The 15,831-nt window shown below is 40.1% G+C and overlaps 1 protein-coding gene across 1 annotated transcript in view; it reads right to left on the reverse strand.

The window, feature by feature from the left end:
- Positions 1 to 14,392: 14,392 nt before the first annotated feature.
- SLC6A2 (solute carrier family 6 member 2) overlaps positions 14,393 to 15,831 on the reverse strand; it is a 102,910-nt gene continuing 101,471 nt past the window's right edge. Inside the window, exon 14 of the mRNA XM_077830988.1 lies at positions 14,393 to 14,416. Within this exon, the coding sequence (XP_077687114.1) occupies positions 14,393 to 14,416 (24 nt within the window). The remainder of the gene's footprint in view (positions 14,417 to 15,831) is intronic.

A 15,831-nucleotide genomic window follows, 5' to 3' on the forward strand; every position in this document is an offset into this window, starting at 1 on the left:
ACCCTGGCCCCACAAACTACCAGGTTTTGATTTGAAAATAGACATTACAACGCAATTTCATTCTTTTTGTGAAAATGTTCAAAAGGTTTTGTTTTCATTCCAATGCAGAACACAACACTCAAAAATTGCCACAAAACTGAATTGTCTTCCTTCAGCCTGCTTTACTTCTACACACTCTGGGGGTGTAAACATGAAGTCAGTGCCTTCCTCAATTCACGGGGTCTTCAGTTCTGTGTGGCCTTTACAGAGGCTAGGAGGGAAAGCTCCTTGTACCTTCCTTCCCATGGCACACCACAATCCGTAGTTATGGCATTCTCGATGGGCATTATGTATTTGAAGATTTACTGGGGCCTGATCCCGAAGACTGTATTTTTGTGTGTCTAACCCCCATTTAGCTTCATGGGACAGTAATTACATAGCATGCAGCTCAGGATGGTATGGAAATGTTTAATTGCAAACTAAGGTCTCTGCTTTGGCTTTGAGAATAAGGTCCATGCTGCGGGGGAGGCAAATATGTGCAGATGCAACATCATTCTGCCTCCAGAAAACAAGGCAGCTAGAATGTTCCGGGGGGCTTGAGGGCCTGCGGGGAGCATGTTTAAAAGCAGCAACAATACTTATCTCTTTTAAGTGTAGCTTGTGCCTCCGACAACCAACCCCCAGCTGCCATGGAGTGAGCAGTGGCCAGGCCCCATTTTCAGTGTGAAGTGGCCCTGACTTCCCTTGGGTTATTTATCTCTGTTTCCAACCTGAGGCAGGAGTCGCATGAGCATTATATTCTTGATGAACACATCTGATAGTTTGATTTAAGAGAAGAACAGTTTTTATGGACAATATTTATATTGTAGAAATAATTCTACCCCATCATTTTAAACTTTCTGAGTAGGTAGATATTTTGTATCCCCCCTATTGAGACATTACGCTGCTGATAGGCTCGTTTGCCTTTTTGATCTAAGTTGCACTTGAGAGGGGATGTCCTCTGCTATGTTCCTTCAATAGCACAGTTGGTCAAAAAGAGTTGTGAAACATTTCAGAGCATTCAAACTGGACCTATTGTGAGTAGGTTTTAAATTATTTTATAAATTAAAAAATAAACTTTTCAATGATACATTTGATGGTTTCAGCTGTAGGCAAAATAATCAAATTATCCCCTTTTTTTAAACTAAGTGACAGCAATTAAGGGGAAAAGCAAAAGTAAATAAGCTTTTCTTCCTGGGTAATCCATAGATTAAGGTTGTGTTTTTGTTTTAATTGTGACTATAGTTAAGGCATATTTTATAAGCAGAATATAAATGACAACAAGTAGTTTAAAAGGTTAACCACGTGTACTTTGGGAAATTGCAGTTCTTGTGTCTTGCATTTTGAGAGATTTTTAAATTGATTTTTACTTAATGTGTGTTTAGTATGACAGTTTACAGAATTACTTGGATTACACTCACTCTAGGAATTAAACAACCACTTTACTCTTGCTAATCCATTTGATTAGCTGAACAGTAAAGGAATGTGGGATATAACTGAGCAAAGATAAGAATTGTGTGCAATTTCTACCTTTCGCCTGCTATTTTTAACTGGCTACCAGCCTGGAGGATCAGCCGGAGACAATGTTTGATAATAGTGGCTAGTTTGCATATTTTTAGTGTTTCCGTACCCCACTCACATCAAGGCATAGTTTCCACCTGTGTGGAGATCATTTCAGGATTATCCATTCTGAACAATTAGGACATCTTAACTCCGTTCACACTGCATGCAATATTACCATGACTAAATTGTTGATACAGAAGATACTCTTTATTGTTTATTGTCTGTTTTTGTATGTGCATATTTGTCAGATGTTTATTCATTTAAATAATACTTTGTACACAATATTGAAATAATCTATTACATTTATGGTGCACATCTTAAAACAGTTCTTATTTACATTGATCACAGAAGGACAGAAGAATGAGGACAAATACTTTACATTCACCAACTTTATCAACATTTTTAACATAGTTAACCAGCGCACCTATCACACGTACATCCATATTTATAAGAAATGTAGTTGTTTCTGGTTACACACGTATGTAGCTATGTCCTTGTTTTTTTGAAAAATGAAATTGAAATGTTATTTCTTTCCAGACATCGAAAGGTGTTAATGTATGATTTACAGAAATGAAATGGTTGGAAAAGGTATCTGCAGATCGTACAAACTCATGGAAGTAGATGTGAAAGTTTAGTGGCATTATTCAAACATTTGAGGCCGCTGGGATACTTTGGAGAAGGTTCAATTACTGGTAAATTGTCAACTCCTATGACATTTTTTTTTGGCAATTAAATAGTATTTCTTGATTTGAATATGGATCTATATTAGACACTAGTTTATTTTATTTAAAGTACAGTTCTCCGTAACAAAACAAAATTACGGGCAAAAATATGCTCTCACTGGTTCTTCAGAATATAGACTACAAATGCATGACTTCCTTTTATGAAATTAAGGCAGTTTTGGAGAATATTGTTCTACAGTGCACGTTAGCTGTAGCAAACAATGCTTTATTCTCCTTTATCACATTTACATTTATAATTAAAAGGCCAACATACTGTAGAACTAGACTGGCTGATTACATAGATCAGGGGTGGCCAGCCTGAACCGGGGAAGGAGCCAGAATTTACCAATGTACATTGCCAAAGAGCCACAGTAATACGTCAGCAGCCCCCCATCAGCTTCTCCCCCACCGGCAGCCCTGCCGATCAGCGCCTCCCCCTCCCTCCTCACACCTCCCGATCAGTTGTTTCGTGGTGTGCAGGAGGCTCTGGGGGGAAGGGGGAGGAGCGAGGGCACTGCAGGCTCAGGGGAGGGGGGTGGGAAGGGGTGGAGTGGGGGCAGGGCCTGCGGCAGAGCCAGGGATTGAGCAGTGAGCACCCCCCCCCCGGCACATTGGAAAGTTGGCGCCTGTAGCTCTAGCCCCGGAGTCGGTGCCTAGACAAGGAGCCGCATATTAACTTCTGAAGAGCCCCATGTGGCCCCGGAGCCCCAGGTTGGCCACCCCTGACATAGACTTATAATGGAGAAACAGGTCCTACATGGAAACACAAAAGCTCAATTTCTCGCCTTACAATATACATTTACATTTTGTTAAAAATAAAAAAAAACAGGTAAAAATATTAAAATATTCATATACAGAGGTACCCTTATTTTAGATAAATTCTAATCACTGCTATAAAAAGGCATTACAAATTAAGTAAAACATTTGTGTAAACCAAGTAAATGCTCACTATAAAGCTTTCATTTGTAAGGCAAACCTTGATAAGTTACTTTTAAAATGCAGTATTTGGAAAAACTCCCTTAGTAAATAATATTTCCCCTAAGTGCACAAATATTAAGCTCTCACAAATAGGTTCATAGAGAGGGTGCAACATAATAAATGATAAATGGAGGTCATCTGCAAATTTAACACTGTCTTGGCAGTGATCAAGAAACAACATGAAACATTTAAACAGAGACAACTTAATGCTTAGTGATTTTCTGAGTTCACTGCATTTTTGCATGTTACCCTGTTAAAGAAATCTAGCAATCAAAGAACCATTTAAAGTTGCAGTAAAAGAGGAAAAGTAAGCACCTTTTTACAAAAGAAAACAAATATACAAGTGGCACAGTCTTGCAATCAGTACTTAAGCAAGAGGTCAGCTGATCTCTATGTCAAAGCTGATGCTAATAGAAATTTTACCTATGTGAATACTGTAGGGTAGGACTGAAAGACTTTAAAAATGTTTCACATAGGGGCCGATCCAAAACCTACTGAAGTACACAGGAATGCCTCCAATGAATTCATTGGGCTTTGAATCAGTCCTATTAAAATTACCTAGATCAGACATAGCATTTTTCTTCAGTAGATCTCAAAGCACTTTACAAAGGAGGTCAGTATAATTGAAAACATTCATTGTTTTACACTACATTTGGTCATTTAGTTCTCCTGAATTTCTCTGTCTGCTTCTCCCCTCTACATCAATTTCTTCAAATAATGATTGCTATGTGACTAAATAAGTTTGGTTTTGGTACTGGGGGTGGGGGAGTGGGGAACAAACAAACAAAAAAAATCCCCCTATTGTAAGTTGTCACTTAACTAAAACACATGGAAAATTCTTATGCAGGCTGACATTTTATTTACCTGTAGCTTAGTTCTCTCCAGTAGCCCAAATGATAAATGTCTGATGGACATAGTTAAAGAATTCCAATGGAGAGCATCCCGAGGTGGTCTTCTGATTCTGATAGCATGCCCACATCCTCAGGGGATGGACAATGCAACTATGCAGAGTATCATCGAACCGAGGACATGGCCCTATGTTTACATGAACTTGCCACTCTTAGAAGTTTCAGTGTGCTTTGGTGAATAATTTGAAAATGACCTGAGTGCATAAAACCTACAGCTTCGGTCCCTAATGATCATACTCCACATGTTTGTACTGAAGATGCCTTTTCCTGCAGAAACTCCTAGGCATCAAAAGATGTACGCTGGGCTGTATAGTTATCCACCTTTGAAATGTTTTCTGGAGTGAATGAAATCTGGGGCAGAGGCTTAAAGATAAGCAGAGGGCATTCACATTTTTGGTCCTGCAAAAGGAACCACATCATCTTGACATGTACATGATCTGCAACAAGCAGTAGGTAGCACGCACGAGAGTGTAGCATGCAAGAACTGGTTCATTTCAGATCATGGTAACATAAGAAGTTACTAAAAAACTGCTACAGATTCTCTGTGTTGCTGCTTATCAACACAGTTAGTTACTGCTACTCCACCTCTTGTTGGTGTCACTATGTGATACTGTGTGATGAGGGGACTAAAGGGCACATTCTAGTCCATCAGATGCTAAGATGAGAAAAATCCATGTCAATATCCAAAAGTTGGATTCCTGGTGTAGAAGAGAGGTCCCATCTTAGTGGCACTGAAAAACACCAGAGTGGACAGGATACTTGCAGATACAAGTATCCTGTTAGCTTCTTAGTCTCACCCAAAATTCTACCGATGTCTCCAATACTGCTGCCAAATGGCACTGCCCAGTTTTAAAGTAGAGCTACACCACTTCTTTCATATAGTTCAGACAAACTTTTCACATCAGCAGAATTGATAAAGTGCCCTCTCTTTGCTAGTGTGACACAGAATGTCTCTCTTCTGGAATATTTTGTCAGAAAATAGATATTAGAATATTCCTCCTCACCAGTGATGTCCTTGGAAGTGAAAATGAATAATTTCTTTCAATTCTTATTCAATTTTTTCCCTTGTATTTGCCATAGTAATTTTTTCTGTTCAAGAAAATGAGTTTTGCTAGAAAATACTGACACTGAAATTATAGATAATATTCTTATGTCTAATACATTGAAAAGTTGCTCAGTAATAATCTACCTTTATTAATGTTGACATCCACAAGTTTCCTGAATCACATCAACTTGGTTTTAGTGCCAACGTAAAAAGCAAGTTGACAGCTTCTGTTCACAAAAGTTTGGAGGTTTAGATGAAGGAAGTGCCTGTTCTTGCTTCTCCTTTTATCCAGGTATTTTACCTTTTTCCCCGTTCACTTTCAGATCAATATACTGAACCAATTGTGATACAAAGATCGAAAGTCCTAGGTGGTCTACCCCCAGTCGTGTGACCTTCTTGCATTGTGAGTGGGAGAACCAGGTTCAGAAACATTTTTTGTCTAAATAATAATAATTTAAAAAAAACAGCTATACGTGGGGTTAGGTCCCTCTCAGAATAGGCCTTTCAGGGCACTGCAGAAACATGCTAATTGCATTTTTCATCAAAGCTAAAGAACATGTGCACACATGGTTGGTCTTATTGACTAACATTATCCCTACCGCAGCAAAACCTTGCCTCCCAAGAATATTGGTTAGGAAAAAACAAACCAGAACAACAACTCATTGTAGTGCAGTGCAAAGCGCTGGGTTCCAACACCTAGATTGGAATTAAAAAATGTGACTGCAAAAATATATCGAGGACTCAATTCTATAACACAGAAATCCCCGCCCCCTCACATGGACTTTTTTAGATTCCTTCCAGGTAGAAGCTTTTCATTAGAATATGCTCATTTGCCAAACAAAGAGGAATAAAGTGTGGGGGGGGAAAGGGTCAAAGGACTAACTGAGGCAATGTCTACACTATCATCGTAAGTCGATCTACGCTACGCAACTCCAGCTACATATCTTAGGTTGAGTTACCACGGGGTCTACACCACGGGGGGTCACTGGGAGAAAATCTCCCTTCGATTTACCTTATCGGGGGTAGAGTACACGGGTCAACTGGAGAACGATCTGCAGTTGATTTGGCAGGTCTTTATTAGACCCGCTAAATCGACCACTGGTGGATCGATCTCAGAGCGTCGATCTCCACTGTAGTGTAGACCTGCTTTGAGTTTAACTCTAGGGGTTTTTTTATTTGCCATAAATTAAATGCCAGAGAACCAGATTCTGCAACCACTTTGCACTGCTCTGCTGTTATAATCTGGTGCAGCCAATGCTTGAATACTCATCAATGCTTTGAGCAGGGGGTTGGACTAGATGACCTCCTGAGGTCTCTTCCAACCCTAATCTAGGATTCTATGATCTCAGTCTAAGGGTGATCCTTTGACACAGAGCTCAGGTAAGTACGAGCTTTTATACCATTCCTAGGCACCCTTTTTATTGCCAGTGTGGCAGAGAAAAGAGGGCAATGGCCTGGATGCCCAAGCACTGCACTGATCCTCTGCTTCAGATTCAGCTCCTTGGGGCTGTTAGCCACTGTTATTTAGAACAGCCCTTGTGCTGTTGATGAAGCCCTTAATGCAGAGGGGCGAGCCCTGCAGAGGCAGCTCCAGGAGATGTAGGTCATTTTTACCCCCCTTCTTCTGAACAATGTGTGTTCAAACAGCAATAACTTCATTCTACAGTCCCCAGTAGCTTGACTTCTAACTGAATAGCTGTCATAGGTTATAATATGAGTAATGCTAATCAATACAGCGTGCAAAGACTTTTTCCTTTGGATGAAAATCTTCAAGGATTTTTATTATAAAATCTGCCTCTTCCTGTGTTGTGGCCAAGAGTCTAAAACAAAATCAATGATTTTGGGGGCCCAGTTTGAGACACTTTATCAGGTCCTAACTTAATTTTAAAATGTCTCAACCCAAATGAGACGGCAAAAAATCACTAGTCATGTCAGAAATTCTTGGTCTGTGTTTCTGAGTTGATTCACTAAATCTATTCCCTGTGTTTAAGGAAATGTTTGATAAGACTTCAAGATATACAATAAGCCAACATTCAAAACACCCAGCAAAAACAAATGTAGTTTTTGTGCCTGTCTTAAATGCATTCCATCTGAACCCAAATTAATGTTAAATGAACAACTTTTTTGGATTATGAAAACTGTTTGAAAAATGAAATTGTTTTCTACGTGCCATTTTTCTTATTAGGTTGTGGAAAAAATAAACTAAACTCACCTCTAAACAATAATGTAAGAAGGGAAATGTATATACTAGATGTTTGAATGTGGCTGTTTTATTGATGTTTCATCTTACTGCGGAAAAAGGTCAACAACAGGAAGTTTCCTCTGGGAAAATTACATACAACATGCATCACACGGGCAATTGCCGCACACGTACAATAAACGGCCAAGTGTTTCTCCCCCTTTACTTTATATTTATCCTAGTTTTCCTGCATAATTGCTCACTATGGTAAAATACCTTTCAAGTGTTGCCAATGTGTATGCCCCGGGACATGACAGAAGGCAAGCTAGAGCACTGCAGTGGTTCAAACAGAGGCCAAGCATTAAATCACACTGGTACTTTTTGGATTCCTGACTTTAACGGCTCACTATATTTCCATTAGAAATCTAGGTTTCAACCATGGAGTGGTGGAAAACTGCAGATATTTGGAAACCTCACAGCACTACTGCTGAGCTACAGTAAAAGAACATGAAGGAAAAGCAAGTTCTCTTCTTACCTGCTAGTTGGTTTTCTGTAGCTTGGTGAGACAGTGTGGATCATGGCTAGGTCGTAAATTTCAGTTAGAGCTGGGCAAATAATGAATTTTTTTGGTTACTGGCAATTCCAAAAAATTGGAAAAAAAGAGTTTAGAGTCAAATGAAATGTTTAATTTCAACAAAGAGAAATGTTTCCTATTGATTTTGATCATTTTCAACCATTTTTTATTGTTTTTAAATAAAATTAAAAGAAATTTTGAAATGAAATGTAGTTTGGAACCAAAAAATTGAAATATTTTCTATCAAACAAGTCAGACTGAATTTCAGAATATTTCAGGGAAACAGTGATGAATTTGCAAAATGTTTGGGGGGTCATCAAATTTCTGACTTTCTCAGAAAAAAAGTTTTGTATGAAAAATTTTGCCCAGCTCTAATTTTAGTGACAGTCAGGCCGGGAAGGACTACCTAAGCGCAGGAGACATGACACTGAGCCCCTTTCCTTGCTGGCCCCGAAACAAGACTTCCTGAAACAAGCCCTATAGAGCACACAAAAAAATAGGTGTGATTTTAATTTGGATTAGCTAACACATGTTAGGTAACTTGCGTTAAAATAGCAACAAAGACACAGCAAATTGGCTTGTAACTCATTTTAGCCGCTTGAGTTAAAGATGATATGGGAGGATGGGGTAGAAAAGTTGAGCTGCAGTACCTTCGCTGCTATTTTAACCTTTGTTAGCTGATGCAGTCAAGCTAACCTGAGTTAAGAACTCACCTTTTTTGCAGAGTAGACATACAGTGACTTCCAAAGCTGTCAAATAAACCTGCTTAGCCCTACACTATGCTCCCTACAATAGTCACTTCACCCTGTCCCTCAGACCAAGGTGAGTGTCCGCACTGGCTCACCAATCTACAGAACTAGCAAGCACATCACAAGCACGTTTTTAGGGAGAGAGAACGCTGTGCCTGGGGGTGCAAACGAGCAGGGCCTTGTCCAACACTTTCCTCTATCAGAAAATGGGTTACCAGGCCATCTCTTACTCTATTAGGGACTTTGTGTGTGTGTTGGGGGGGTATCTTCAGAGTTTGGGATCTGTGGGGGAAGATATGGGGGGGGGGGTCGGGGGGCTTCTAAAGAAAGTGAAGTGACAGAGGTTTGAGCTTGGAGCCATATGCCTCTTCTGAGGGAGTCTGTTTCTAGGAGGTAGGAGGGGGAGGAATTTTTATTCTTCTGCAGGGGTTGCAAAGAGGTCCCTGGAATTACTGAGCTGTGACAAGGGATAGCATAAGAGGGGCGTTCGCTTTGCTAATCCTGAGATTTATGAGACTCTGCCTCTCCCTAAGTAAGCATGTAGTGGAGTTGGATGGACTCTTTCTCTCCAGTGTCCAGTGCCTCCTTACCAGAAATGGGTCTTAGGGACCGCTCTAAGGCATGGGGAGGGTCTGCTCTCTCAAGCAGGCATCTGTGTGTGGGGACGGAAATAGTGAGTTACTGCTTGGCTGGAGGTGTCAGACACACAGGTTCTGCTATGATGGGAGCCATTTAGCTGAGCCATCTCACAGAGGTTGTGAGCCTGCTTTGCCTGAGCAATCTTTCATAAAGGCTGTGGTTGAAGCCTAAAGAAGCTGACTCTGTGTGAGGCATTTGCTACTTTCTCCAGTGAGACACAGGAACACACTGAGGAGATGGTACCTGAAAGGAGCAGGATATGGCACCAAATCTCTCTAATTCCTGACTGATGCTTCTTTGATGGACATATTGTCCATATTGCCTTACAAAGTACAGAGTGAGTCTTTAGCACATTGTTCACACAATCAGGCATGGCTTCCTTGAAAGTATTTTAATTACTCAGCAGGCCCTGAGGTCGCATCTAATAGCAACATACTTTTCTGTCATCCAGGGGATGTGATAAAGTGACTCATCTTGTGCCCTCATTTAATGGAGAATCAGGGACAACATTTTACATCTCTGGGGCAGAGGAAATGCCTCGTAATAATTGTGAGAGACTCCTTCTGGCTGACACTCTGAAATAAGGACCAATCATGCAAGCTTTACTATCCTGAGTTGTCCCATTAACAACAGAATTCCTCTGTCTCTCAGCTCCACCTATTATTTCTTGTCTTATACTTAGGCCTGGTCAATACTAAAAAGTTAGGTCAACCCAGTTATGTCACTCAGAGGTGTGAAAAATCCACCCCCCCCGTGCGACATAGTTAAACTGACCCAACCCCCGGTGTAGACAGTGCTAGGACCTAGCGACTGCCTCCAGGAGGTAGAGTACCTATGCCGAGGGGAGAACCCTCATGTCAGCATAGGGAATGTCTACACTGATGCAGTTGTGCCACTGTAACATTTCAAGTGTAGACGAGCCCTTAGATTGTAAGCTCTTTGGACAGGGACCATTTTCTTGTTCTGTGTTTGTACAGTGCCGAGCAGTGCTACCTCAATACAAATCAATAATAATGTAACGAGTAATCACCCTAGCCTTGGGCATAGCCACCAATGGAAACTACTCACAGTAGTAAGAACTACTACTAGGACAGTAGTAAGAACCCCGTGAGTATTTGCAGGATCAGGCCCCTTACATGCTGGTTGGAGGAAGCGCCAACGTCCCTTGTCTACACTAGCAGCATTTTCACGTGGCTTGTGTAGTCACAGCAGAGCGCTGAGAGTGAGCTCTCCCAGCGCTCTAAAAAACCACCCAGCGCTGTGTTTACGCTGTTTACGCTGTTTACGCTGGCACTTTACAGCGCTGAAACTCACTGCGCTCAGGGGGGTGTTTTTTCACACGCCCCGAGCGAGGGAAGGAGGAGGATCCTGGGAACTACAGGCCAATCAGCCTCACCTCAGTCCCCGGAAAAATCATGGAGCAGGTCCTCAAGGAATCAATCCTGAAGCACTTACATGAGAAGAAAGTGATCAGGAACAGTCAACATGGATTCACCAAGGGAAGGTCATGCCTGACTAATCTAATCGCCTTCTATGATGAGATTACTGGTTCTGTGGATGAAGGGAAAGCAGTGGATGTATTGTTTCTTGACTTTAGCAAAGCTTTTGACACAGTCTCCCACAGTATTCTTGTCAGCAAGTTAAAGAAGTACGGATTGGATGAATGCACTATAAGGTGGGTAGAAAGTTGGCTAGATTGTCGGGCTCAACGGGGTAGTGATCAATGGCTCCATGTCTAGTTGGCAGCCGGTGTCAAGTGGAGTGCCCCAGGGGTCGGTCCTGGGGCCGGTTTTGTTCAATATCTTCATAAATGATCTGGAGGATGGTGTGGATTGCACTCTCAGCAAATTTGGGGATGATACTAAACTGGGAGGAATGGTTGATACGCTGGAGGGCGGGGATAGGATACAGAGGGACCTAGACAAATTGGAGGATTGGGCCAAAAGAAATCTGATGAGGTTCAATAAGGATAAGTGCAGGGTCCTGCACTTAGGACGGAAGAAACCAATGCACAGCTACAGACTAGGGACCGAATGGCTAGCAGCAGTTCTGCGGAAAAGGACCTAGGGGTGACAGTGGACGAGAAGCTGGATATGAGTCAACAGTGTGCCCTTGTTGCCAAGAAGGCCAATGGCATTTTGGGATGTATAAGTAGGGGCATAGTGAGCAGATCGAGGGACGTGATCGTTCCCCTCTATTCGACATTGGTGAGGCCTCATCTGGAGTACTGTGTCCAGTTTTGGGCCCCACACTACAAGAAGGATGTGGATAAATTGGAGAGAGTCCAGCGAAGGGCAACAAAAATGATTAGGGGTCTGGAACACATGACTTATGAGGAGAGGCTGAGGGAACTGGGATTGTTTAGTCTGCAGAAGAGAAGAATGAGAGGGGATTTGATAGCTGCTTTCAACTACCTGAGAGGTGGTTCCAGAGAGGATGGTTCTAGACTATTCTCAGTGGTAGAAGAGGACAGGACAAGGAGTAATGGTCTCAAGTTGCAGTGGGGGAGGTTTAGGTTGGATATTAGGAAAAACTTCTTCACTAGGAGGGTGGTGAAACACTGGAATGCATTACCTAGGGAGGTGGTAGAATCTCCTTCCTTAGAAGTTTTTAAGGTCAGGCTTGACAAAGCCCTGGCTGGGATGATTTAATTGGGGATTGGTCCTGCTTTGAGCAGGGGGTTGGACTAGATGACCTCCTGAGGTCCCTTCCAACCCTGATATTCTATGATTCTATGATTCTAAGTTGCAGCGCTGTAAATTGCCAGTGCAGACAAGCCCTTAGATAGAAGAAGGGAAACCACACAGGCTTCAGAACGGCATGCTGGTGTGAGAGCATTCTATCTGCAGCCATTTCACTGTACATTGACAGATTTTCACAAATAAACTTTGCTGTAGGTTGTTAGCCTGCAAGTTTACCATTTATGAGCAGATCTAAAGGAATATGACGTGATGACACATGATGACTGGCACATTTAGCAGTCCCCTAGTATTTCTCAATTTGATAGCCATAACCGTTCTGAGAAGCTTTTGGGTGACCTCAGAACAGTGATTGTGCAAGCTATACCATTCTCAAAATAAGATTTATATCTACAAAATAAGGACCCCAGCATAATTTTAAGCAGCAACGTTGATTAGAGTGACTATATAATGACCATTTAAAAAAGAATCCTAAACTTATTTTCCTCTTTATAGAAGATGTTGTTTGGACTCTTAGGTAATTACAGTACTTTAATTTTAACATTTTAAACTCCTTGATTTTTGTAAATAAATTACAATAGCTGTCCTACCAGGTTACTGTCCATTAGCCTGGGTAAAAAGCTGACAATGCCTTTGGAATTAAAACACTGTGTTTTGAAGAAGAAAAAAAGAAGACAATGACAATATTCTGTCACTTAGACACTGAAAATAGAAGAGAAGCTATTTTTAAGAACTGTTAAATATTTCTGGCTTTTCAATCATGCCTTGGGCATAAAGGATAAAGTAAAAAAGAGAAGTAGATATATTTCAATTCTATTAGAAACATTGGGGGTTGGAAGGAAGTCAATGGTTGTTAAATGGAAAAGGACAAAATCAATAGGGAAAACTTTTATTTTCAGACTTCAGATGGTGGTATAAAAAATTAAGAATTAAAAAAAAATATAAATAACCATTAAAATAGGAAACACTACATATATTTAAAAAATCATTAAGAAACTGAATTGAACATATAAAGGCAAAGAAATTCAGCATTAAGGCTCTAACTCCAGACTAGATTCAACTGAGAACCTGCTGTCTCTAAAATTTAGAATAGTTCTTGTAGTAAGTAATTCACAGTTACTGCAACCTAGTGATCACTGGGAAGATATGACTTTAAAACAGTGACCATACAGAACAGCACCCAATCACACTAAGAATGCTCTGTATTTTCTAGCTGGCATAAAGCTGCTTGAAATACACAAGGGAGGGAGTAGGCCTAGATAATTGAATTATGCCTAGAAGACCCCTCCATCCAAGATGTTGTACACAACTCTTAAAACGCTCCGGCAGTTGAACCTAGAGGACATTTATAATAATAGTGCACTTGCACAAAGCCAACATTTGATATTTTGGTGCCACTGGATAGAGTGGCTTATTCTAAAAATCATTGTCTCTGTTCCTATATATTTATATATACTGTACATTCTTTGTCACACAATATAACAGAATGTAGAAGGAAAATCTGACTACTTGTAAATATTTTTGGTGCTTAACTCAACATCTGTAGAATATGGATCATGTGATAGATAAAGCCATTTTAATAGCTGACAAAAAGGAATATGTTTGCATTGTTAAGTACAGCGTATTGTTAAACTACTTTCTGTACTCAATAGCCACAACAATAGGAATTTAATTCCATCCCTGTTACTTTTCGGTGTGTATAGTTCAACTGCACAGAAATGGCACAGACATATACAGCAAAGACAACCTTCTTCACCAAGAGAAGAGACTAATAACAAACCACTGAAAGTGAAGCACTGAGTCTTCACTTCAGAAGGATGCAAAATTATATCCCAAAGGATAGTATTGAAAGAAAGCAAATGACATGAATGTGCACTTAAAGTCACTCTTGTCTCATAATTGAGATGCATCCATCTCTGTGTATATAGTTGGTCTCTAAACAATGAGGTGGCAGAAATTTTTAAAGGAATTACGTTTTTTATTTATTTCTCCAAGACAAGAGTTTCTTTAATTAATGCTGATTTTCTGCTCCCTCCTCCACTTCTATCTCTATCAAAGCTCACAAATTTGGTCACTTATGGATTTTATGGCACTGAAAGATATAAGGAAATGGAAAACCAGTCTGTAAGTTCATTTGAAACCAAGTAATAGAAAGGAGGCATTGAAAACAGAGAGCAGAAGCTGTCTTCCCTCAAAAGATCAGTAGATGAGCTCTGAGCCAGCCTGGTCCAAGCACAATCAAGAGAGCTTTGAACTTGACTTTTCGTTTATTCCCAGTTTAGTTTAATGTATTGGCTTTTTCCTCAACCTGTCAGTTGTCATATTGATAGCCAGTGTTGAAGCTGAAAGGAAACAGAAGCCATTATTTATTTGATAATATATTATTGATTTAAATTATAGTGATGAGAGTAAGTATGAAATAAGGGAGATGACAAATCTTGAATTACAGAAAAGCAGGAAAAATTTACTACCAGTATTATTTTCAGAAGGAATCCCAGTTTCTATTAACAACCAGTTTATCTGATACAGCGATCATTTAATAATCTGACAGTTTTAAAATGCACAACAATTAGACATTAGGGAAACCTAACTAAGATACTAGTTGCATCATAAGATAGGCACACTGCTTAATGTTTTGTTAAGATGCTTAAATGAGATTAATGTCCAAAAATCATGATGGTTTTCTGCTACTGATGCTGGCTATTTGGAAACAGTAACTGAAGTCAATACACAGGCTTCAGTGATTGACACAGCATCCAAGAACTCCATTGACAGAGCCTCGCTCCTGCTTTTTTCAAATTATGCCTTTCTACTTTTTGTATATTTTCCCAACCTCCATAATTTAAATCCAAAACTGCTGAAAAGAGGTGTTCTACCATTATGTATTTGGGTTCACGTGTTCAGAGTGGTGCAGAAATGTGTGCGTATAACCCATGTCTGCATGTTCATGTGCAGTAATTACAGCGAAAAGATGGAAACACACATTTGAAAACTTGAGCCATAATCACTTACATCTGAGGCATTAAAATAGAAGGGAAGCTATCTATACTATATCCCTCTAAAATATATAGAAAGAATTCTCCTTCATATATAGCGAGGGTTTTGCCTATTCAATTTCTTGCTTTTGTTTCCAACTAAATACAAAGAGCCAAATTTTCACATTATTTTTCATGACCAACGTCTGAATCAGCAATGCAAGTTTTGAGCTATTGTACATAATTCTGAGTTACTTTTAACCATGAAGGCAAAAAATGATACAGTATGAATGTTGATAACAGTGCAGAATGGGCTATTTGTATCCTTTCTCACTTGTAGGAAAGCATTTTTCAACAGTCTCATTTTATTTGCTAAGTCGAAGGCATATTTGACATGGTTGCTTGAAGACCATCCATGCAAAACAAGGAACATGTTCAACCTGTAAGCATATGGGGGAAACCTATTACATCTCAGTATCGGGTCATCTCAGCATGACCATTTTGTAAATGAGTTCTTGTCACAGGATATTTGCTTGTCTCTTTGTCATGACTGGTGGCACATATTTGGAGTTAGAGGTAGAAACCATCAATCCAGATCCCTATGAAATAACTTCTGTGAGGGAAGAAGCATCTCATAATGCTTTATTTTTTTAAAAACTGCACGATAGTCTGGGATCAATCCTTGCCAAGATGTCCTTTGATGAGATCTCACCATGATCACATATGAACAAAAATGCTTGGAACTAGATCTGCTGTGGGATAACCTCATGGACTCTGTAGGG

This window comes from Eretmochelys imbricata, chromosome 12, assembly GCF_965152235.1.
Source record: "Eretmochelys imbricata isolate rEreImb1 chromosome 12, rEreImb1.hap1, whole genome shotgun sequence".
NCBI classification, from domain to species: domain Eukaryota; kingdom Metazoa; phylum Chordata; order Testudines; family Cheloniidae; genus Eretmochelys; species Eretmochelys imbricata.